This window comes from Anser anser (assembly GCF_964211835.1).
Source record: "Anser anser genome assembly, chromosome: 4".
Taxonomy (NCBI): Eukaryota; Metazoa; Chordata; class Aves; order Anseriformes; family Anatidae; genus Anser; species Anser anser.
The window spans coordinates 62,950,238-62,973,868 of NC_139724.1; the positions used below are offsets into that span (position 1 = coordinate 62,950,238).

At 40.7% G+C, this 23,631-nt stretch overlaps 1 protein-coding gene across 8 annotated transcripts in view; it reads left to right on the forward strand.

Annotated features, from left to right (window-relative positions):
* PROM1 (prominin 1) overlaps nucleotides 1-23,631 on the forward strand; it is a 63,088-nt gene that overhangs the window by 16,651 nt on the left and 22,806 nt on the right. For 6 of the 8 annotated variants that reach the window (XM_083835777.1, XM_083835776.1, XM_083835773.1 and 3 more), the window contains exons 3-8: nucleotides 5,841-5,899; nucleotides 9,476-9,502; nucleotides 11,089-11,294; nucleotides 17,591-17,711; nucleotides 20,151-20,214; nucleotides 22,920-23,009. In XM_083835777.1, coding sequence (XP_083691903.1) covers nucleotides 5,841-5,899; nucleotides 9,476-9,502; nucleotides 11,089-11,294; nucleotides 17,591-17,711; nucleotides 20,151-20,214; nucleotides 22,920-23,009 — 567 coding nt within the window. The remainder of the gene's footprint in view (nucleotides 1-5,840; nucleotides 5,900-9,475; nucleotides 9,503-11,088; nucleotides 11,295-17,590; nucleotides 17,712-20,150; nucleotides 20,215-22,919; nucleotides 23,010-23,631) is intronic. The other 2 variants (XM_083835775.1, XM_083835779.1) reach the window with 1 other exon arrangement.

Genomic DNA, 23,631 nt, shown 5'->3' on the forward strand with positions numbered 1-23,631 from the left:
AGGAGTCAAAGAATCACAGAATCTCCAGAGTTGGAAGGGATCCACAAGGATCATCGAGTCCAACTCCTGGCTCCGCAAAAGACCACCCAAAAATCAGACCATGTGTCTGAGAGTGTTGTCCAAACTTTTTTTGAGCTCCAGCAGGCTCGGTGCCTTGACCACTGCCCTGGGGCGCCTGTCCGAGTGCTTGACCACCCTCTTGGTGAAGAGCCTTTCCGTATCACCCAGCCTGACCCTCCCCTGTCCCAGCTCCATGCCGTTCCCTCGGGTCCTGTCGCTGTCCCCAGAGAGCAGAGCTCAGCGCCTGCCCCTCCGCTCCCCTCGTGAGGGAGCTGCAGGCCGCCATGAGGCCTCCCCTCGGCCTGCTCTGCTCTGGGCTGAACAAACCCAGGGACCTAAGCCGCTCCTCGTACATCTTCCCCTCCAGACCCTTCACCATATTTGTAGCCCTCCTTTGGACATTCTTTAATAGTTTCATGTCCTGGTGACACCCAAAACTGCACACAGTGCTCGAGGTGAGGCCGCACCAGCGCAGAGTAGAGCCGGGATTAGGAATGGTACGAGTGAGCAGAGCCATTAGGTAGTTTGGCAGCGGTGCAGGGACGGTCCCTAGGTTACCTGCGGGAGGAGACCTCTTCAAAAGGAGTGGGCTCTGACCATGGCTCACGTTAATGGCAAGAGGTGTTCTGACTCTGGGGAAGCAACCAAAACTCCGCTCAGGTCAAAGCAAGTATGTTAAAACGTCAGTAAGCTTGCAGTAAAACTTGCTATAAAACACCCAGAAGATTTTTATCTCGTATAACATTTCAGACGTTATCAAGCTTTTCTGGTTTTCGTGGACTTGCAAGGGTTGTTTTTTATTCTGTGTCATAATTAGAGAGGGAAAAAAACCAAGCTTGAAGCTATTTTAATTCATTAATTTCAGACTAATTATTGCTATTTTTTCATGACAGTTAATGGGATCAAACTGACCCATATTCAGAAACACGCTGAACTGTGAAGTGAGTCCATAGTCCATTGACTTTTATCTGTTAGAGATGAAGGGGAGTGGGATGAAATATTGTGATATGAGAATGAGGTGGCATGAAAGCAGTTATTAACTTATCATGTATATTATCTATATAATTCTCCCCTGTTGTTCTGAAGATCTCCATTCAGTGTGAGTTGAATGCTTCAGTCATGGTGCTTACTGGTTTGCTTGAAGTCTTTTTCAGAATAGAAGCCTAATATGTTACATTACGCTTAAAAGGATAAATTAATTTCTGGCATAATTTGATTAATGCAGGAGTTACACTATAGCTGAACTGGCTCAATGGAATTGTTTGAGTCAAGATCAAGCACAGTGTTCCCAAAGGTTTTACTCCAGCTGTTTTCCTGTCACCTAGATTTGAATAGCTTTCTTGGCAGAAGCATTTATAACTAATTTATGTTGGTACTTAATAGCCAGAGAGCTTATTTTTAAATCTGTATTATTTTTGCTATTGTTTTCTGTCAAGTGGTTCTAAGAAGCAGACCTAGTGGTAACCTCATTTTCTTGTCTGAGAAGTACAGTATTGGGCCTGTGTGCACGATCCTCATGCAATGCAGGAGGTGGTGATTGTTTCTTCATCACAAATTGCATTGGTAACTGAACAGTTCATCCGGCTAGTTAGATTTAACCAGGGCAGATAGCTTTTCGCATGTGCGATGAGAGCAGGAAGGAGACAGTGCAAAGCAGTAATGTAATTAGCCGTGTAAATGAGTCTCACAAGGTAAATCTCTTTAACCCCAGTGATGAAATGTGTTCTGTGCTAGAGCTTCAGATTACTGTCCCTGTGAAACAATGTGTGCAGCTGGTCAAGCCAAGATTTCGGAAGTAATCCAGTTAATTTGAAAATAGAGGACACTGCTCTTTCTCACACCTGCCTAGTGCTTTTATGTCTGAAACAGAAATCAGACGCAAGGTGTCGGATCAGCTGTGAGGTACTCTGCTGATGATACAGAATAGCATCATGTGGAGTTACCTTAGTTCAGTTTTAAATAAAAACGTATTTGAATGCTAGAGATGAGGCTAGCTAGGGAAGAAAGGCACTTCATAAAAGCAAACGTAAATTGTGTAGATGAGTGAATTAAACGTAGGCGGAGGTGCCTCTGCAGTGTGCTACAGTGAGCTACGTAGCCATATGTGAAAACTTGGTGCTCCTGGTACACAATTTACACAGGGGGGCACAGGACACTCCCCCACTTAACCTTTAAGTACTGCTGTAGTAAATGTGCATACAACCTGAGATGGAGATTCGTGATCCTGCAAAACTCTGAGGCATGTTTGTGCCTACACGTGTAGGTGGGTAAGTGAAGGTAATTCTACATTTGGTTTTAGCCAATAGTATTTTTTTTTTACGGGAATATTTATATGACTTCCACATTTCATTTGAAATGAATTAACTGGCAATACGTCTAACAGTTGATACCGAGGGCTATTGAAATAGTAAATTCATTGTAAAGAATGGTCAACCGTTGTGTGCTGCCTGGTGAGAAAAACACCCTGAAGCTTCAAATTACTTCTGGAAAAAAAAAATCTTTCCCAAGTAATATAAGTAGTAAATCTTTATTCAGCAGGGAAAACTCACATTCTGAAATTGAGTTAAAAAATGGGCTGTGTAATAGTAGTCATTGTGCTGTGTATGACATGAAACCTGTTATTTCTCTCACTACTGAATACCTAATGAAATCCGTGTGGGAACTTCTTGTACCTGTTTTCAGGCGTTCTTGTTTACTATAATCCTAAAGGTGCTTTAGTTTCTGATTAAAAGGTTTTAGAGCCTCCAAATTTTGTAAACACACAGAAAGTGCCATTTCCTGCATCAGTTTGTCATAGTGTATTCCAGTTCTGTCATTTTTTTTTTTGACTGTCAGGATATAAATGGTGGAAAGTATAAATAACAACTGTGAATCAGGAATATGTTGAGCAAATTAAGTGTATCACAGGTAATAGGGGTTTCCTATTACCCACAGGTAATAGGGGTAATCACAGGGGTTTGGGATATATATTTATGTATTTATTTTATATATTGGATACTGTCCTTGAAGATGATCAAGCCCTGACTAGATGTAGCACTGAGCAACCTGTGGTAGGTGCCCCTGCTCTGAGCCAGGGTTTAGGCTGGGTGATCTCTAGCCTCAACTGCTCTGTGGTTCTGTTCAGTAGTTTTATATATACATACACACATACAGATGTCCATAAATGTATGTATCTATGTAAAACTTTATGTAAAACATTTTATTTTCATATATGACAGAGAACAAACACATTCAAGTAGAAGAACTGATTAAAAACTCAGTTTTTATTCAACAGGACAGGCTACTGCTTTTTAAATTGTAGCTTGTACTGATTCACAATAGGAAACGTGTCAAAGGAAGCCTTTGTCAATAATAAAAAACAGCTTCCTTACATGCCTCCTGGCAGTGCTGTCACTCCTCTGCTAAATTATTTATGATAAAAAGTTGGCGTGATTGTAGGATAATTTTAGAACAGCTTGGATCAGAAGGGAGCTCTGGAGGTGCCTGGGTCCAACCTTTTCCCACAGCAAGGGCAGCTCCAAGGCAGAAACAGCCTGGCAGTCGGGGCTGTGGAGCAGAGGCCAGGAGGGCGATGCTGCAGCATCCCTGGGCGATTGGCCCCCATCTTTGTCCTGCAGGCAGTCTGTAGCAGTTCATGTGGCTAAGGAGTGCAGAAGCTGGGCCTTCCTCTTCCTTCCTATCGCACTGTGATTTGAGATGGGAGAAACTTCTCTGCAGTGGCTGTTCTGCAGTGGGGTGTTATACAGTGCTAAATGATTGAATAAATATATAAACAAAAGGGTTATTTTAGCCCTTTTCTTCTGCTTGCTAAATCTAGCTGCAGAGAAAATTCATTGTATTACATATTTCATGCACCAAACCTTTCTTAAATTTACTTGCTGGGAAGGTATATAGATTTAAACACGAAAGAAATTTTGCCTTTGCTGCAGAAGAAAAAACTTGTCTAATACAACCAGCGTGAGTTATCTTTTGGGGATTTGTGCAGTGCTGCCTCATTTGGCTGTGTATACCTCCTGAAACTCCCTGAGAAACCCGCGTGCTGTCAGGGATGCTGTGAGCATCTCTGCACAGGGAGGTCTCTGCCAGCCCCAAGGTGAGAGAGATCTCAGAGCAGCAGCTGTGGATCAGGTGTGTGCTGCCCGTAGAGCAGTATGTGCCCTTTTCTCCAGCGGTCTCCCGACTCTCAAGGTGTTTAGTAGCTGTGCTTGAACATTTTATGAGGATTATAACTCCTCTCTTCTTCCTGGGCTGCTGTTTTATTTATGTTTTGGTTTTACTCCTATTATTGTGGGATTCAGCCTAATCTTCTAGTTTATGCCTAGTTTTTCCAAAATGAGGTTGTCTCGCTATAGAGGGTCCTTGATCTACTGCTTGTGCTCCTCCTTTCAAATATACCTCCCATCTGTGGATGATTTGTGACGTGGTGCTCCTCTGATACGTTAACAGGCTTTTATTTTCAATTTTTAATTTGCAGTCTTGGTGGCTACAGCTTCCTTGCAGGGAATACTTTCCTTGGTACATTGAAAACAGCAGGCGTTGCTCTGCTGTTGTGTTTTTTTTCCCCTTTGAAACAGTTTTCTGCGAGGAACTTCTCAGGATCTCTTGAACTCACAGACCATCGAGTACTTGTTCTCTCTGCAGGGTGCTGGGGAGCAAGGGCTGTGGAAACTGTTCTCTTGGGGGTTTGTTTTTCTGAGACGTGCAGAACTGGAGAATAGCGAACAGCATCTGAACGTTTCATGAGTGCTACAAGAAATTCTGAGGGGGCTTGGATTTATGTTGTAGAAGTGAATAGTTATTTTTGAATCTATAGGTCCTTTACTGACCCACCGAATAAGAGGGTATGGAGGCTTTTCTCAAGGAGGTTCAGCTCCATATGGGGCAACTAGTGATAGGACTATAAAGCCCAGCTCAATATGAACGTGAGGGGCAGAGAACTCCTTCCTAACGTGCTTCGTCTTTGTCAGAGGAACCAGAAGTTCAGTCCATCATTTCTCCCACACATCCGAGCACAGCTGCTTGTGCGCGGCCTAGCGTGGAGCTCGGAGCATGGAGCTAAGTTTCTAACATTGAGTGGCTCTGTTGATGTTAAACTCCTACCTCATTTTCTTGAGTGGATGCTGTATCTTGTCTATGTTGTGAGTAAGTTAGATATGAGTGTTTGAGATACAGTTGTGCTTGCAGTAACCTGGTATGTGTTAGGCTTTCTGATTTCTTTTGGCAGTGTTGTGTACTCTCATGCAAGGTCCCTGTTGGTTCAGGGACCCCCCAAAACATGAAAGAAGAGAAATTGGGATAAAGTGGGCAAGATAAAGAGCTTCTTCCTTGTGTTGTTCTGTCAAGAAGTCATCCTTATCATGCTTGTTTTGCACATAATGTAATTCTGTGTTTATATGTATCTATATATATGTGCATGCCATAAACATGAAGCAAAGCTGAAACCCAGAACTTTGTCCAAGTAATTGATAAGTTTGCGCTTAACTTTTAATAATGTTGCTAAGGTACAGAGGGTGACCTCAGAAAAATCTTCACTGCATTTCAGTGGGATTTAATTGATAGATAACCTGGTTTTCTTCCTGTGATCTCATAAAATGCACAGATGATTAAAAATGTTGGAACCAGACAAGTTTATGGAAACATTTATGTGCTTGCTTATCCTGTTGATGTCTATTCTTAATTGCATCTAGTCTGCCTAAGAGTAGAAGTCATGCCATCCTCCTTCCCCCATTTTTATAATTTATGTTTTTTTAAAACTCTGGAATATTCTTGCTTATTTTCAGATCTCATCAGAAAAGTAGCACAGCAGAAGTTTGGGAATACACAGGGCGATTATCAAAAGGTAAATTGTCTATGTGTATCTACATAAAATAATGAAAACTGTGAATTCAGTTATATTTCTAAAATATTAAATAGTACTTTAAAGCTATAAAAATAGGATGCAAGAGTGATATTTGAGAATAACAAGAGTGATGGTTTCTTATAAAATGTGGGAGCAAAACTTTTCAAAATATCACAAAGGAAATTTCATAAGCCAGTGTAAAAATACTACACATAATTAGGGCTCCCTTATAAGTTCCAGCTGTAACGTGATTATGGTGCTTATTGTGCAAAGATTGAAACCCCTTTGTGTTGAAAAATACGTTTTTTATTTAAAAATGCTTAAGAGAGAGCCATTACTGCTCAGTTCTCATGTTAATTTCAGCTATTGTCCTCAAAAAGTTTCCATAGTCTACTGATAAAGTATATTTTAGTTTATGTAGTATGCTAATCACATCAAGTATATTCTCCGTTCTCTCTTTAGGTTTGTGATTTTCCTGTAACAGCTGAAATTCTTAGGATATCTGGTTGCAAGAGGAGGTAGAACGTAACTTGGATCTGATTTTAGGCTGGTCTCAAAGACAGCACGCCATCTTTGAACCAGCATCACTGGTTGAGTTCCTGCAGTAGGAATCTTAACCGGGACCACACAATGAACAAGTTGCTTTGTGTTACCCACGAACTTATAGGATCGTGTGCCTATCAGATAGATGAGTATGGAACTTGGCACACAGGCACTAAGCTATTGCCTTGAATCAGGTGAGCTGAATGATCTTGGGATTTGAATCATAGAATCATTAAGGTTGAAAAAGGCCTCCAAGATCATCTGGTCCAACCATCACCCTACTACCAATGTCACCCACTAAACCATGTCCCTAAGCGCCACGTCCAACCTTTCCCTAAACACCCCCAGGGACGGTGACACCACCACTTCCCTGGGCAACCTGTTCCAATGCCTGACTACTCTTTCTGAGAAGAAATGTCTCCTAATTTCCAACCTAAACCTCCCCTGGCACAGCCTGAGGCCTTTCCCTCTAGTCCTATCACTAGTTATCTGTGAGAAGAGGCCAACCCCCAGCTCCCCACAACTTCCTTCAGGTCTCCTCCGAGCCTCCTCTTCTCCAGACTAAACAACCTCAGTGCCCTCAGCTGCTCCTCACAGGACTTGTGTGTCAGGCCCTTCACCAACTTCGTAGCCCTTCTGTATTCCAGGGCCTCGATGTCCTTCTTGTACTGAGGGGCCCAAAACTGAAGACAGAACTTGAAGTGGGAAGGCCTTGTGCTTCCATGTCTTTCTGACAGCAAGCCTGTCACTCCAGTGGTTCGATGTACTCTGCGTGACATCTGAGTGCATGGGTGTTGTCCTCATGGTACATCAAGCAACTCTTGCCAATCCCATGGGCTTGTTTGGTGGGGCTTTGTGTAGTGGTGCACCACAGATGGTGCCTGCACTCCTAGCGAGCAGCGTAGGGTGGACTTGGTTTGCAGAGTCTTTGGACAAAACATTAGACCATAGGTTGTTACACATGAGCGTCAGTATAGTATTAAGTAACTACTATGTAAGTTGTGAGAAATTTGAGCCTAATAACAGCTGTAGTCCTCTGTGGCGAAAGCAGCTGGTAAAATTGTGTGATTATAGGGTGACAAACACAATATCAGGTGTGCTTAAGAACTAAAACAGATTTAGGCCATTAGATGTAGGTCCTAATTCTGACCTGAAACTTTGAAACAAATTTGAGAAGAGAAGTTGAATCAGGGTAAATAGAGTCCCTCAGGAGACAGGAGCATCAGAGAGAGGTAGCTGTGAAGAGGTATGCATGGCTGTGGATATGCCTCTGGATGAACTTCCAATAGGGAAAGGGAAGTGTGAATGTCACTGAATGGTGTGGGTAATAGGAAATGTTGCCTGTGGTTTTCATTGTCCAAATTCAGGAAGAATGAACTCAGACTAGGATGGGTTCGGTGAGTATTTATTAGGATGATCTGGGAAACACATAGGTCTTCAGAGTGACCTTCCAAGACACCTTCAGAGTGATACCTTCAGTGACACCTTCAGTGACACCTTCAGAGTGTCTTCCAAGACTGGAAGAGTTTGCTTAGCTTAGGAAAAGCACTGATAAGGGGTATGCTTACTCCTTATAAATATATATGAAGAGGAAGCACCAGGAAGAAAAAACTGCTATTTGGGCAAAAGATGGTGTTATCACAGAAGCAGATGCACAGAAACGGGCCATGTATAAATGCATATTAGAGGAAGACTTCCCAGTTCGCCAAGCAGTAGCAAGAACAACTTCTGACATATATCCTGTTAAATTTCTGCTGTCGTTCCTCCATATCTTTTTTTTTTTTTTTTTTTATGTCAAGCTATTTGTACAATGTGTTAGTGACCCAGGAGGCCTTTCCCAGTTCTGTGCCGTGTATCCCTGTGTTCCCATCTGGAGTCTTACCGCGGATGTCTTACCATCCCCTGGCAGGGACACGGATCTGCCAGGATAACCTAGCAGCTGAGCACAGCTGCTGTGTGCTCACACAGAGCCAGCACGCCGCTGCTGCGATGGCTTTAGTTCTGCTGGGAGGTGTTCTTGCTTAAAAGGTTCAAAATCATACTCAGTAACATATTTTTAAGGGAGGATAAGTATTTGTTTTCCTCCCATTACTAATAAGATACCAAATACGATTTTCAATGTTTTAAGCACATTGCACAGCAGAGGTTTCATAAAGATGTGTGTGATGCAGGTGAAAAAATTTCCCTAAAACTTGAGAACATTTCTGATTCTGATTCTGTTTTAGCTAGCCCACTTTTCTGCTGACCACACAAGGAATAGCATTAACAGGTGTGAGCTTGGCATGTGGAAATGAATAGGAAAAATACAAGAACTACAGTTTTCATTGTGAAAACAAGGGGAAATTAGGTTCTTCGGAAATTCCTGTCATTGAATATTTAGCTTTCAGTGTTTTTCTGAAATATGGATGAGAAGTGAATTAGGGATCTGTTAAATACATTTCCTCAGTCCTTCTTGAATGCCTTTTCTTTTTTACTTTTGCATAATTTAAAATAAACCTCTCTGTAATTAGTTGAAAGTAAGGGTGAAATTTCTTTGTAATCTGTTAGGGTCCCAAAACCACTACTGAAATTGCTGCTCTTGTGCCAAAATAAAATTAGCATTGAAAAGAAAATGTTAGTCAGGAATATCACAGATCAGTTATGGCAGGTGGAATTTCTGAAGAAATCACTAAACCACAAAGTAATGCAATCCCTGGCCTTCTCTTCCACGAGATATGTTGGGAATTACAAGAAACAGATGTTTGGTACGGAAATAACCAGTCTGTGTTGCTCTAAGATGTGTTGGACAAAACCTAGATTCCTTTGTTTACTTGCAAAGGACACCAGAAATTATCTGCTTCTATATTTTACTGTAAATTCTTTTCTGTGATTATTTAATGGTGCTTCTATGCGTTATTTTACTTTGGTAGCTTTTTATTATTGTTTCTGTGTTGCTAATTGTTTTGATCGTGGTTAATCATTCATTACTCAATTTGTTTTTGTGCATGCTGCCTGTGTATTATACACACTCTCCATTTGTTTTGACTTCCACAGCCAGAAAATGTTGTCCTGACTCTCCAGGTAATGTGTTATCTGGTAGATGTACAGCTTTCACAAGAAACTAACAATGTCAATACGCACTACTCCTATTAAAACATCCTTAGCTGTTTTTTGTCTTAAGTATTTTTTCCATCTAACATATTTTAAAATGTACCTTGTAGAATAATTTCTGAAGTGTTCAGCTAACTACAAAAGAAAATAGGAATGTTTTTGTGGGTTAGTTTATAATTCTTTCCAAAAAAAAGCCAAATTCTTCCAAGCACCTAGTTTGTACTCTTTAGAAGGGATAACAGCAGTTAACCAGCAGTTATTAGCAATGACAATTAAAAAAACAAATAAGAACAACAACACAAAAACTAGATTTCATCCTAGAATTGGTAATTAGGTCAGAAATTTGCAACTCTGCTAATGGTGATGGTCGCTGTATTTGGATCAGTTGGTAATTAGGGATTGTGAGGAAGGGCATCAGTAAGGCTGGAAGTGGAGCATGATAGATAGCTTGTGAGAAATTGCAACTTCTTTTGCAGGACAATATGCAGCCCCACTTTCATCCTTTTACTGCCAAGCTGCCCCAGCGCTGGCAGATCTGTAAAAACAAGAAGATTCAAAGTACTGGTGTGATAATTAGTTCTCCTAAAATTGCAGAAAATACGAGGAGAGAGATTTATTAGGCAAGAGAAACAACTGGAGCGTGCCCCCACCACGCTGCCTAGCTCTGCACAGGGACACCTGCCTGCCTGCCTGGGGTCTGGGCGTGTTGGTTTGTGTCTGCAGCAGAGCTCGCAGCGTGCAGAGCTCGCAGCTTGCCCCCTGGCACCCACATCGCCCTGCATGCTGCTGTGCCAGGGCTGCCTGGCCCAGCTTCACAGACCTCAAGCGCTTGCGCTGCTTCCAGCGTAAAAGCTAGTTAGGGTATTGCATTGCATGCTTCCCTTTCATTCCTTCCAGGCTTTGAAAGCACCCTTTTAGTCGCTGCTGTTTAGCTGCTTGGCACCGGAATAAATGTCTTTACCTGAGAGAGCCTAAAATCCACTCCTTTATGGTTTTCAGTCCCTAAGCAATTTTTTCTTCTACGGTTTGCAGAAAGCTCTGCTATTGCAATCTGTCACCCAGTGAAGTACTTCCCTTTGCTGTTCGTATGAATCTTTCCACTCGTAACTGATTAAAAAAGAGAACAAAGTGCCCTCCCTCCCCCAAACGAAGTGTTGATCTAGGCAGTCTTGCTGACATCTATGGAGGCCTCTTGGAAACAGATGTGAGAACCATTAGATTTGTGGTCCAGGAAAGCAAATGTGTTCGTTTTTAACCTATTTCAATGGAATCAATTTGCATTCATTTCATGTGAGCATATTTCTCCCTTCGAATTCATTCCTGTAGCTTACCTCCCTAATGCTCTAGTTAACCAAGTGTTAGCTATCGGTGTCTACAATGTCATGTGTATCTTTTTGTTGGAAAAGTTGTCGATTGTTGACAAAAACACCAGGTCCATAACCTCAGTAACTCAGTAGATGGTTTAGCCTTTAGTTTATTTTTTATTAATTTGCTCTGTATTGATTGCAGTTACTGTGTGATATCTGCTATTACCACTATTTTTGTCTGAATTACAGGCCATCTACTATGAAATCGGTTTTATAGTCTCCGCAGCCTTGGGATTGCTATTTATTTTGTTACTGCCTCTTGTGGGACTGTGCTTCTGTATGTGTCGTTGCTGTGACAACTGTGGTGGGGAAATGCATCAAAGACAGAAGAAAAATGCTGACTGTCAGAGGAGCTGTTTTGCAACATTTCTTTTTGTTGCTTCTTTAATAATAAGGCAAGTGTAATAGAACAATGCGAAGCTTGGTATAGCGCTAATTTTGCAGTGTCATATGACATTATAATGTTACTGTATTAGCCTACAGGTGTAGAAATAATTTCATTAGATTAAATAATATTACTGCTTATTAAAGAAAATGTGACTGCATTATAAAAGTGCTGCTGCCATTGATATCCTCAGGTCATTATGTATTCACTTGAGAGGAATGTAGATATGAAACATTAAAAAAAAAAAGCTTGAATTTGACAAACGAGGCTTTTGCCATTCTCAGAGTAGCAATAGCAGAATGTTACCTTGAACTCCAGAACAGAAGATCCCGTGTCCTGTGTTCCATTGCCATCCCATAGAGACCCTGAGGTACATCCTACAGTTTTGTTCTTGGTCGTGTAGTAGTGGTGAGAAAAGCAACTGTGACCTTATTTAGTATTTGTTGACCTCTAGATTGTTTTATAAGTTCGGATTAATGGGTTTTCTTTTGGGCACTGAGTGAGTTGTTTAAGCCATGCGTGTACTCGCTGTAAAACGCCTGAGTTTGGAGACATTTTAATCCTATTAACCCTAGGAGCTGATAATGGGTGATGAGGGGCTGCTGTCCAGACTTTTCCTTACCCTGTAGATGCTTTCAAAATATGTTGTTTACTTCTTTTTTTTTCGTTCAGCTTCTTCATTTTTTTCACCTGCTCTTTTTGTGTGTGTGTGTGATTTTATCTGAAAAAACATTAAATCTTTTGTTTTGTACTTTGCAGCTGTTTAGTCAGGTGGGACATACCTTGTCACTTCACTGTACCCTTGACTTCTTTTTCATTTTACTGCTGTCTGTCATGCTAAATTAAGGCTTTCCTCATGCTCACATGTAGACCTGGCTGATATCAAGTATTGGATCATTCTCTTTTCTCCTGGGCATCACTAAAAAACATGACACTTAAGTATTCTGAAAACCAGAAAGCCAAATGGTAGCAGGTGAAGCAGGTGATAGACACATCCTTGCCATGACGACAGGAGAAAAGTTCTTCCAGTTGCGGTGGTGCCTCAAAGAAAATGCTATGAGTTACCTGTCAGCACGCTGGAGCTGCAGGGATGTCTTTATGCCGTGTCTCAGGACCCTGTGCTCTGGTTACGATGCCTGAGGGCTGCTGCCTGTCAGCTGAGTCTCCCGTCAGTCTCTGCAACTTGTGCGTTTGCTGCCAGCCATTCCTGTTAAGCATACCCAGGGTAACAACTGCATCTCCCCACGTCCTGAATGGTCAGTCAGCGATCCCCAGTAACACGCTTTCCAGGACTAGGGAAGCTGCCCCTTTAACTCATCCTTATTTTTTTTCTTCTGTATCAGACATCAGGAGTATCAGATGCTTACCCTAAGGGAGGGCTTGGCCTGAGCTCTGTCTGCAGGTTTCCACAGGCAGAGATAATCCCATACGACTCCCCAGCTAAGTCTCTAATGCTGTGAGTGCTGCGCAAGGCAAGACAGGCTTTACGCAGGTAATATTACTGACCCCAGCCCAGCTGAGACAGGTCTAGTTCTCAGATTTCCACTACACACCTGTACAAAGCAGGAGGCTGATGCCCTTCCTAGATCTTCTTTAACAAAGGAAGAGAAGATGCCACGCCTGGATCTATTTAAAACCACGTCAGCTTCCTTACCATTGTTCTGAAAGGCGAAAGGACTTGTTGGTAGCTCTTCCCTCCCCACCCTCTCCACGTGGATGTATTTTCTACTTTTCCCCCAACTTGCAGTTTCAGCTTAGTTGGAAGATTTACCTGTAGCTGTTTTTCCCAAAGCCACACTTCTCAAGGACTGTGCCACGGCTTCATGCATAAGCAGTGACATTAATATAAAAGAGTTCGGTCCTGTGCAAGTCAAATGCTTGTGGCTACTTGCAGACATAGCCAAAAGAACAAGAGCTTAAATAATCTCCACTGCTACTGCTATGTCTGACTGTGCCATGAAATCACTAAGATGTGTCCTCTCGTTCGAATAGGAAGTTTGTGCAGCATTGGAGGTCTCCCTTTGAAATATTTCTCACATCCCACAGATGTGTTTAGGAAGGCAGCCATCCCTTGTAGTGCTCTGAAACCACACCGCCAGTGGAGCTCTGCTTTGAGGGGCCCACGGTGGAATGAACACGTGGACAGTTGCTGGAGGGAATGAGAGGGGTTTCTAGGGGATGGGCTTGTTCAGGATGTACTGCCCAAGTGTATTTTCTGCATCTTCCTCTCCATTCCCTCTCTCTTGCAGTGCCAAGCATTCTGGGATTCTCTCATTCAAAAGATCAAAGCACAGAAGAACAATAGGAAGCATGAGCCATTTTTCTTTTTTTTTTTCTTTTTTTTTCTTCTTTTTTTCCTCTTTATTTTTTCAGTCCTTGGTCTGAAAGACAGATCCAAACTGTCTTTCTGTGGCTGGGGAAGTCAGGTCAAATGCACGGTAGAAGAGTAAGAGTAGGGGAAAGATGCTGAACACTGAGCTTGCAATAGATGGTGTGTATATATAGGCAACAACTCTTGAATACTGGTAACATGAAGAAGACTTTTTTTTATGTCTCAGCATGCAAGTTCAGACTTGCCTGTATGTGCTGTTAATGTAGATTTTTAGGAGATTTCAGCTAGTAGATTTTATTCATGGGGAACATTATTTCTTCTCACTTTTCCACTGACAGTGTTCTGGTTATTAGGATGAGGTTTTACGTCTACTGAGAAGTTGCGTAAAGGAAGGGCAAAGATGCCAGCTCTTTTTTAAAATAAAGCAAACAAAAAATCTGGCATCTGCTTTCTGAAGGCAAGGTGTACTTCTTGAAGTGGGGTTTCCTCAAGGAACAGAGGCAAGTCAGAAGTTGTGATTATGTACACAGTTGTTTATCTTCAAGTAAATAAGTCTTAGGTGTGTCATTCTCCAGTAGAAGCATTCTGCATTTGAAATACCTCTTTTGGTAGTTCAAGTCAGAAATACGTGCTATGGTTTTGGTAATTCAGTTTTCATGTATGGATATTATCATACAAAGTAGGATTCTGTTGCTAAAGAGCACAGGATATAGAACTAATTTACCACATAGATGACTGAATAGGTGTCATATTCCAAATTTACCACTAAAACAATTATGTGCTTTGTCTTCCAGAGGTTAACTGATAGTTTAGGAACAGGTTTGCTATTTAATTTTATTTCCTAATAGTCATCAAGCTTAGGCAAACATGTTTTCTGAGGGAAGGAAATGTAATTTCATTAATTCCTCTACCTCATAAAGACAAGGTATTGGTACCAATATCAAATGTATCAGTCCCAGAAGGTGGTTTGGCTAGTAGGTGGTCCCTTTTCTGGCCTTCCGCGAGAGGTGGGGGTGGTGTAAGTTCTTTTTGAAGTCATGGCTCTTGTCACGTATGATGTGCAAGGGGAAGCTAAGTCTGAAGGAGTGGAGGTGGTATTTGGTATCTTGACAAGTACCTTGTTCAGGCTTCTTTGAAGGCCTCTGGGCTTTGTGGGATTGGTCATGCACATTGTTCAGAACCCAGAAATCAACATTAATTGAAAGAATTGGTGAGCAGATTAGTACAGAAATCTCTACCCATTATTTTCTTGCATTCAGTATTTAGTAGTGAGGAAGGTGGCACTTACCCAAGATGTAAATCAGTCCAGTGTTCCTATTCTGTGACTTGAAAGTTTTTTAGCAGGCACGGCTAAAGAAAAAGCTTGGTTCCCCCGCTGCAACTGGATTAGTAACTTATGTCACTTGGTGACACCTGACAAGAAGCTGATCATGGAAGGTCTGACTCCCAGGAGCCTGCTCAAACAATTCTCTAATCTGCCGCAGAAAAGGCATGTCTGTTTTATTGCTGCTTTGTGCCTTTCTCCTTGTAGCTGCTTATTGAACGTTGACTCAAGGTTCAGTTATATAACAAACAGATTTTTCCTCTCCCGTGCTAGGTATTTGTTTAGTTACAGTTGTTTAGTTATTTAAAGCATCTCCCCCGTCTTATGTCCTCCCACTCCTTCCATGTAGGAGACTGAAGAGAAAAATGATCGTGCTCAAATCTTACAAAGTACTGTTTTGTTAGCTTGAAATTGACCTTTCTGGTCTGCGAGCATAACATTGAAAAGGCATAAAAACGCTGCCTGGCCGAAGAACAAAGATGACATTATAAACCGGACCGCAGAGGGATACACAAATGTTTACTTTTCCTGATAGCTTGAGGTCGTTTTTCTTCAGATCTGGGGGAGAGGAACAATAAAGGGAAAAACCATCTTTGACTACCTTGCTAGAAGAACGTTTTTGAGACAATTGCCATCCCTGGAGAATGGAGAGAAATGATAAATTGTGTGTGTCCACAGTGCAGAGCGCTTACTGCTGTTTCTTCTGCTTACGCTGCAAGTTGCTCGGTTTCATGGCATTTTACGCTTCCTAAATTCGCTTTCCATGGGTGGTAACTGAAGGCTGCTGGAGTGTTTGGCCCTGTTGGAAATGTAACCATGCCGCTTGCTGTTAGTTAAGTCATTAGGTGAATGTCGGTGGCCCTTTGTTAGTGACTTCTTCTGGGAAGAGAGCTGATAGCCAGCTTTAAGGACAGAACTGTGAAATTTGGGTATGAGAAGCTCTCTCTTTATGTCAGATTCTGTCATCCTGCTCTGAATTTTTCTTTTGGATCTTGAGAGAAACATCAGCGAAGGAATTCTAATAGACAGCAGCCGTCTTGCCTGCGCGTAGCCTTGCCATCTCTTCACGCTCTGAAACCTGAATTTTCCACCTGAGCGTTTGTCAGCGCAGCTGAACAAAAGTTCTTGCACTTGAGAGCTGTCTTGCTGGGAGAACAAGCCTTTACCGTGCCACGGAAAGCTGAAGTAGGAAAAGCAAGATAAAGTTTTGGTTTTGGATCATGGATAAAATGAGGAGATGAGCCGCATCAGCGTGTTTGATCCTGTCTTGCCAGGATTTATGTATCATGTTATTCTAGGCACTCATTTACTCCCCAACATCACCTTCTCACTTGAGTGCCTATGTTATGGCTTCCTTTGAACATAAATTCTCTGGAGCAAAAACTGTTCTTACTTATACTTAACTTTGCCCAGTAGGGAGCTTAGTATGGGTTTTCTAGAAGACCTGTTTAAAAATATTAGGTCTTCTTGATGCCAACACGTGAAGTTTGTCAGTTTGTGAGGAGTAGAGTACCATTGGCGTTAGTGACTCCCTTCTGTCACTGGGATGTCCATCATGTCTTTTTTTCATGATACTGCCTCTCTGATCGCTAGGATTGAGCTGTTACACTGCAGTGCAAGCTAAGAGACTGAAGAAACGTGCTGTCCAGAAATGCCTGTGATGCAGCAGTGCTGCCCCTCTGGGGATGTGCCATGCCTGAGCCGAGTGGTTCCATGCTGTCTACCTGTTAAAACCTGCACCAAGTTAGTTTTGGGCTGTTACCACTGCATTCCTACCTCAGGCCGCTGTGCTCATCTTCTGCTGCCTGTGACTGCAGAAGAGCCTTTCCAACTGGCAGGCTAGCTGTTGTGAATATGAGACGTTTAAAACCAAAATTCATCCTTCTGTTTATTTTACACATGAACTAGACTAAACCCCTAAGTATTATGTATGCTAAGAAAGCTTATGGAGCCTCTCATGGGATTTTTAATTGCCTTTTTACTTAATGTTTGTGCAAGTCTATTGTGTTATGGTTAGAATTTTACAGTGGGAATGATCAAATAGGAAATAATTAGCAGCAGTGCTCACTGGAAGCCTTAGCTCACTTTCCACCTTTTGTTTTATTATCAGGAAATGTTTATACATATATTTAGAGTTAATAGGGTCTATTCATGTCCTTTTAAAAGATGTATGTAATTATGTAAATAAATAGGGCCATTATGAGTAAAAATTGCTGAAGTTTCCAAATGTAAAATATTCCTTTTCATAGCTATTTTATTAACATTTGCTTGTAGCTGTGTCAGCATTAATGATACTTGTGGAAGTGTAACATTTGTAAGTCTCATACAATTTACCTAGACTATGCGCAGTTTCTGACAGTATCAATGCAAATGGTAAGTGGCTATAAGTTAAAAACTTCTGAAGACTTTGGGTTAACATTGCTTTATTCTTTCTATATTTGAATTAGTAGTACCATATCTGCCCTTACGGCTAATTCCTCTACTCCACCGAGTGGTGGATGTGAGAATTTTATAGTAAGAAAAAGACAATGTAAACTTAGGGAGACCATTATTTTGATTATATTTTTTTCCTGTATATTTTTTGTTCCGTTTTAAAATGTCAGAATGGGCATTTACATTAATAAATATCTGTTATCTGTATTTTTTGTAGCGTTGGAGTACTTTGTGCATATGCCGCCAACCAACACTTAACTAGTCAAGTCCGAGGAGCAAAGAAACTGGTTAACAGTAATTTTAAAGATCTGAAAGTTTTCCTTAACGACACTCCAGCGGTAAAGAATTTTTTCTTTATGGGAAATGAGGGTGGGAGGGAAGAAGTATAATAATTGTTTCTTTCTGTTTGGTATAAATTACACCTGCAGTATGGTGTTTGTTCTTTGTGTGTCAGTCTCATGAAGTACAGTCAATGATGGGAGGTAAGAAGTTTTCACATAATTGTTAATGTTTGGGAGCAATTTTTGAGCTGGACTGCTGGAGGCTATTACAATGATGCTTGTTCAGTGAACCCCTTTTCCTCTCACTGAACTAGTGTAGACTAGTAGCAGGTGAAATGTTTGAAAAAATATGATTTTAAAAGCAACACATATTAATAAAAAACAAAGTATTACATGAAAACTTGGTTTCTTTGATGTTTCCTGTTTGCTTGTCTTTTGGGCGTATGTACTCTGGGAATGAACTATGGTAACTTTATTCCAGAATTATTTTTGACTGTTTTTTTCTTTAAACCAGTGCGGTACTGTGCCATATTGAAAGAAAAAATTCTCTCCTTTCTGCTGTCAAACTCTCCTTGAAGTCGCAAAAGCAGTAGCTTTTTGTACTAAAAGGAAAAATAGAAATGCTAAGACTTGTAAACTTCCCCCTATACAAATTTCAGTTCTTTATGGTTTGGGAGGAAAAATGTCCTACAGCTGTATTATCTTGCCTTTGTTTAATTTACTAGTATATCCATTTTCCTTCCATGTGGCTGATAAATTTGAAATAGTTGGTATTCACACAGTGGGTGTGGTGGCATCCCGATTACAGTAATTCTGGGCTTCCATACCCCATGAGCTGCTTTTCTGCTGGCAGGTCTACATGAGAACAGGAGACATCTGGGGAGTGACATTTAAATTTTTCCACATCTGGAGTTGTTCTGTATACAATTATTAATTTGTGCGTGGTGGTGTGACAGTAGGGTGATGCAGGTATATGGCAGGAAGTGGAGGTCACGTCTCGCATCTCTCTCGAGACAGAGGGCCTTTCGTGAGCCTGGAGCTGCCTTGGGGTGCTGAAGGAAAGTTTGCACTCAAAGATGTAACCCAGTTGCCTCAGAACCCACTAGTCTCCTCTTCACAGCGTGATTAGTGCCCATGACAGGAAATGTGAGTGTAGACAATCTTGTTGCATAGAAGAAGCTGTCTAAATAGAGAAAAAAAAATAGACACTAGCTTAAAAGTTAATAAAAACACCTGAATTATTGAATTTAAGTGCCAGGACTTGAACATTCATGCTAGGAGTTTGTCAAAATCTCAGATATGTAGCAGGTTTTTAGTTAATATGTGGGATTACTAATTTTTCTTTCTTAGACTTGATAGCACTTAATAATGTAATCATCAGATATATCTTATAAGTCATTTTGACAGACAAGGTACAATGGTATCATGTATAGATACGTGCACGTAAGAATTTCTTGAGGAAAAGAGAAGGACTGTAGTTTGTTGAAAAGGTTGTGGAATTCAGTTCATTGGCTATAAAACTCTGAAATCCTAACTGATGTCCTTGCCTCATGATTAGGAGGTGTATAACATAAGAGGATTTAAAAAATGAAGTCACGTGTAAAGAGTTCTTGCCTGTAAGATTAGCAGACTGCATGAGTACTGAGTGATACCACTATTAGTTATACTGAATCACATTCTGTCTGTGACATTGCTGGAGATGATGTAAAACTTGTAGACCTCCAAAATCTTAGTTCTCAAGTTAGTTTAGGAAAACAGCCCAGCCTAATGCTGTCCCACTTAAAAAACTAAAACCTTCTTGGTAAGAATTTTTTTTTCTCCTTTGGTTAAGAAAAGTCCTGTGTCATACTTTGTTGTTTAATTACATCCACTGTTGTATAATGTGTGGGTTGTTTTGTGGGTGATGTTTTGTTTGTTTCTTTTTTTTTTTTCTTCACTCCACTGAAAACTTGAGACTGGGCCAAATCCATTTGTGGATAATGAAAAACATTTGCATTAAGGCAGAATGACCAGCTCCTTTCTGTAAGAGAAGCTCTGAGAGGCTGCCCAGATAAAAGCCAGTCTGGACTGTGAATTTTCTTCAAAGCTACCATCCCATCAATTTGTTGCATGTCTCTCATTTCCAGAGAAATTTTCTTTTTCACTAGAAAAATCAAATAAGAGAGATGAAGACATGCACAAACTTACTGTGCCTGACTGACTTGAAACCTTCATATGGCCACCGTTCCTCGGCTACTTAACACTTTTAAGCTGAATCTTTTTCCCCAGAGATGTTCCAGTTACGTAGATTTCCTGATTATCCGCATCTTTTTTATGTGCAGTTCTGCTAAGCAGGGTTTTAAAATATTTAGTTAACTGAAAACAGCTCCAGGATTTGGGAGGTTTGCACAAATATTTGGATTGTTTCAAAGTGTGGCAATTCCTGACTCATTTGAAAGCATTACTTTTTTTTTTTTCCAATTACTTTAATAGTTTTTCTTATTATCTTTTTTTCAGCAAATTGACTACTTGGTGAGCCAGTACAACACGACCAAGGATAAAGCACTCTCTGACCTAAACAGTAAGTACTTTTGATTTAAAGGGGGTTAGTGATGTGTATTTAAAGCCTTCAATAAGATGATGTAAACAGTTCATAATGCAAAGTGAAATTTTAGTTATAAGAATATAGTTTGCAAACATAATTACTGTTCTTAATCGTAAATGAGACTAAAACCTAAGATTCTTTTCATATAAATTGTCTTGGAGCTGCTGTAATGCACATTATTTTCTGAAATAATTCTTTTGTTAAATCACTTACACAGTAAGTCAGACTAAGATTTTATTTTCCTTTTTATAGTTGAGTAACCACTAATACCTAATGCTTTTTTAGAGTATTATTCCTCAGTTTTTGACTGTGGAGCCAAATGTGAAAGAGGAGAGCTGCAAGCTGTTGCCACAGTTACAATGACTGATAGATCTCCACGTTTGTTTATTTTTGTTGTTATGCTTTGTCCTCTACTCAGCTAGAAGTTGAGATATGTGTTTATCTTCTTTCCAAAGCTGCTTAGTGTCTTTGGCATTTCAGGATGAGCAGTTGAAGAGCGAGAGATAAAACTTGACATACAACTGCTTCACCTTCTTCTTCAGTACAGTCATGATACAAAGCATCACCTTTTTATATGCCTCAATAAACAGAAACAACCAAACCTCTGACGTTTTTTAGAACTTAAGCATGACTTTCCAAAAACACTGATAATAGAAAAGGGTGATCATATTCAGTACAGATTAGAATTCAGTATATATTGTTAGCATGTGTTAATAAACATGGCAACTTGGGTACAGGTCTGCATTTCAGACTGAAATGCAATACAAAAATACCAAAACTGATTTTAAACAAGATTGCTGGAAGCAAATGTATTGATTTATCATTCCTACAATCTATCCTTCAGTGTAGGTTTAAAGTGCATTTTAAAGATAGTTTTCAATGCAGGCAGCTTGGCATACCTCCAGATCAATGCGTCTCCGCTGTGAATGGCTACTAAAGCACACTGAAGGTGGTAGCCGAAGTAGTAGTTGCACATCTCCCTAATAAACTCTAGCCAAGAACACTCTAGTCTAAAAAACTGTGTGACATGTTTAAGGCTTTAAAAATAATAATAATAATTTAAAAATAAATTGACATCTACACTTCAAATACTAGCTTGTAGCTTCCCAGGCACTCCGAACTGAAAATTCAAATTAAATATTTATTTACTCTCAATGCCTGTTCAATGCGTTAGTTAACAGGAACATAGCTGGATCTGTGGTAAGAGTGCTCATCAATAAATAAAGATAGCTTTTATTTTCTTGTATAGTACTGAGATACCAGAATTAAGTGTGTGATACCTGGGGACAAAAGGATTTCATTCAAAGGGAATCAACAGCAGCATAAACCTCAAGAGAAATGTAGATGAGTTCAGTTTGCCCACCCTAAGGAAATGCTGAAAAGTCTTTTCTGCTTGGTAAAAAGCTCATCCCAAGCTAGAAATGACAGTCTTGACAGTAATGGATGCTTCTGTACCACTCAGTATTCCCATCTCATCGAGAGCAAAAGCCAAAAAAGCTGTTTACTGTAACCTGAAAATGAAGAAGACCCAGCAGCCACCTAAAGGATATGTTACGTTAAGATGCTTCACCAATCTCTGCTCTTGCACTCGTCTGTCTTCCACACACACCCGTTCTCATTTCTGATGAACTAAGATTCATTTGTGTTTGCGGGCAGTGAGGCAGGAGGGTTTGGAGGGTGGGGATAGTTCTGAGCAAGCTTGAAGCTGGTGCTGTGAGCACCAGAGCTGAATGCAGTGTGTGAGGAGCAGTGACTGGCAGACACGTGCATAACGCGCTTAAGGGATTTCAGCAGAGGTGTTTGGCAGGCTGTGGGTGACCTTGACACATGAGGAGCAATGAGTAAGGAAAAGAATCTGTTTCCTTCTTTCTCTTGCACTACAAAACCGTAGCTTGTAGTGAATGAGTATGCCACAAAATTCCTTTCCAGATGTTAGACTGTGTTAAGGTAGCTTGTGGAAAAAATCTGTTTCCAAAAAAAGTAGTAAATGTAATGAAATGCAGATTCTGGAGTCTATTGGAATGTTCATAGAATCATTCAGGTTGGAAAAGACCTCTAAGATCATCTAGTCCAACTTTTAACCTAGTACTGACAAGTCTACCACTAAACCATGCTACTAAGTTACACATCTACACATTTCTTGAAGACCTTCAGGGATGATGAGCGCTTCTCTGGGCATCCTGTTCCAATGCCGCACAACCCCTTCAGTAAAGAAATTTCTCCTAATATCCAACCTAAACCTCCCCTCGCACAACTGGATGCCATTTCCACCTCATCTTATCACTTCGTGCTTGAGAGAAAAGCCCGACTCCCACATTGATACAACATCGCTAAGGTCACTGTAAAGTATAATAAGGTCTCCCTTGAGCCTTCTTTTCTCCAAGCTGAACAACCCCAGCTCCCTCAGCTGCTCCTCATAAGACTTGTATGGGTCTTTATGTATATGGTCAAGTGCTAGTGAATATTTTCCACTGTATTTTGATGTAATTCTGTCCTTTATAAGCCTATAGCTAGCTAAAGGAGAATTGAGTTATTGTGTTACCTTCTGTCGCTGAGTTTTGACTGTCAGGCCTTAGAGAAATTTTAATACTTTATCCTTTTTTCAGTCTGATAGCACCTGTGCTAAGAGGTAGTTTAAACTGAACTAGTATGTAACATTTTTTCATCTCTCCATGGCACAGATGTTGGACCTTTACTCGGCAGCAGAGTTCAAGAACAGCTGGGGAAAGAAGTGCGTCCCGCACTTGATGCGGCTTTGACAATGGCAGGAGGTAAAGATGTGCATATTCGTGTATTAATGTTCTGTTGCCATGGCAAGACAGGCGTCATCTTTCTATTTCACAGCATGGGATGGCTTTATGCAGCGCTATGGTTCTACTAACCATTTTTCTACATGTCATGTTGCTTTTAGACTGAGGATGTCTGATGTTCTAAGATTTATAAATGTATTTAAAAAGTAAATCAAGATTTAGGTGCCATTGTTGATACCTAGTTTCAGCAGTCATTGAAGACAGATAAGTCTGTATTCCCTGTTTCAGGTGGTTGTCCCTTTCCGTTGATTATAAGGGAGACTAGGAGAGCTGTGCTGTAAGAGCTCTCTGTAGGTCTTTGCAGGTTAGCCTTCTACAGGTCAGTGAATGAACAAACGTTGGCCTCATCACTGCCAAGCCTACTATGAGAGTGCCAACAGTTTCTTGATTGTACCTTTAAGTTTAGCATTGCTTGTGCTTAGTTCTGTCTCCTTTAAAGAAAATACTTTTTTTTTTCCCTATTTAAGGTTTTCTTTTTTCAGGAATCGGGTACACCTTATAGAGCAAAGTGAAAGTCATCCTTCAACTTGAGTCACTTTGTGTTGTGTTTTTTTTTTAACTCATAAATTCTTTCTTGAGTTCT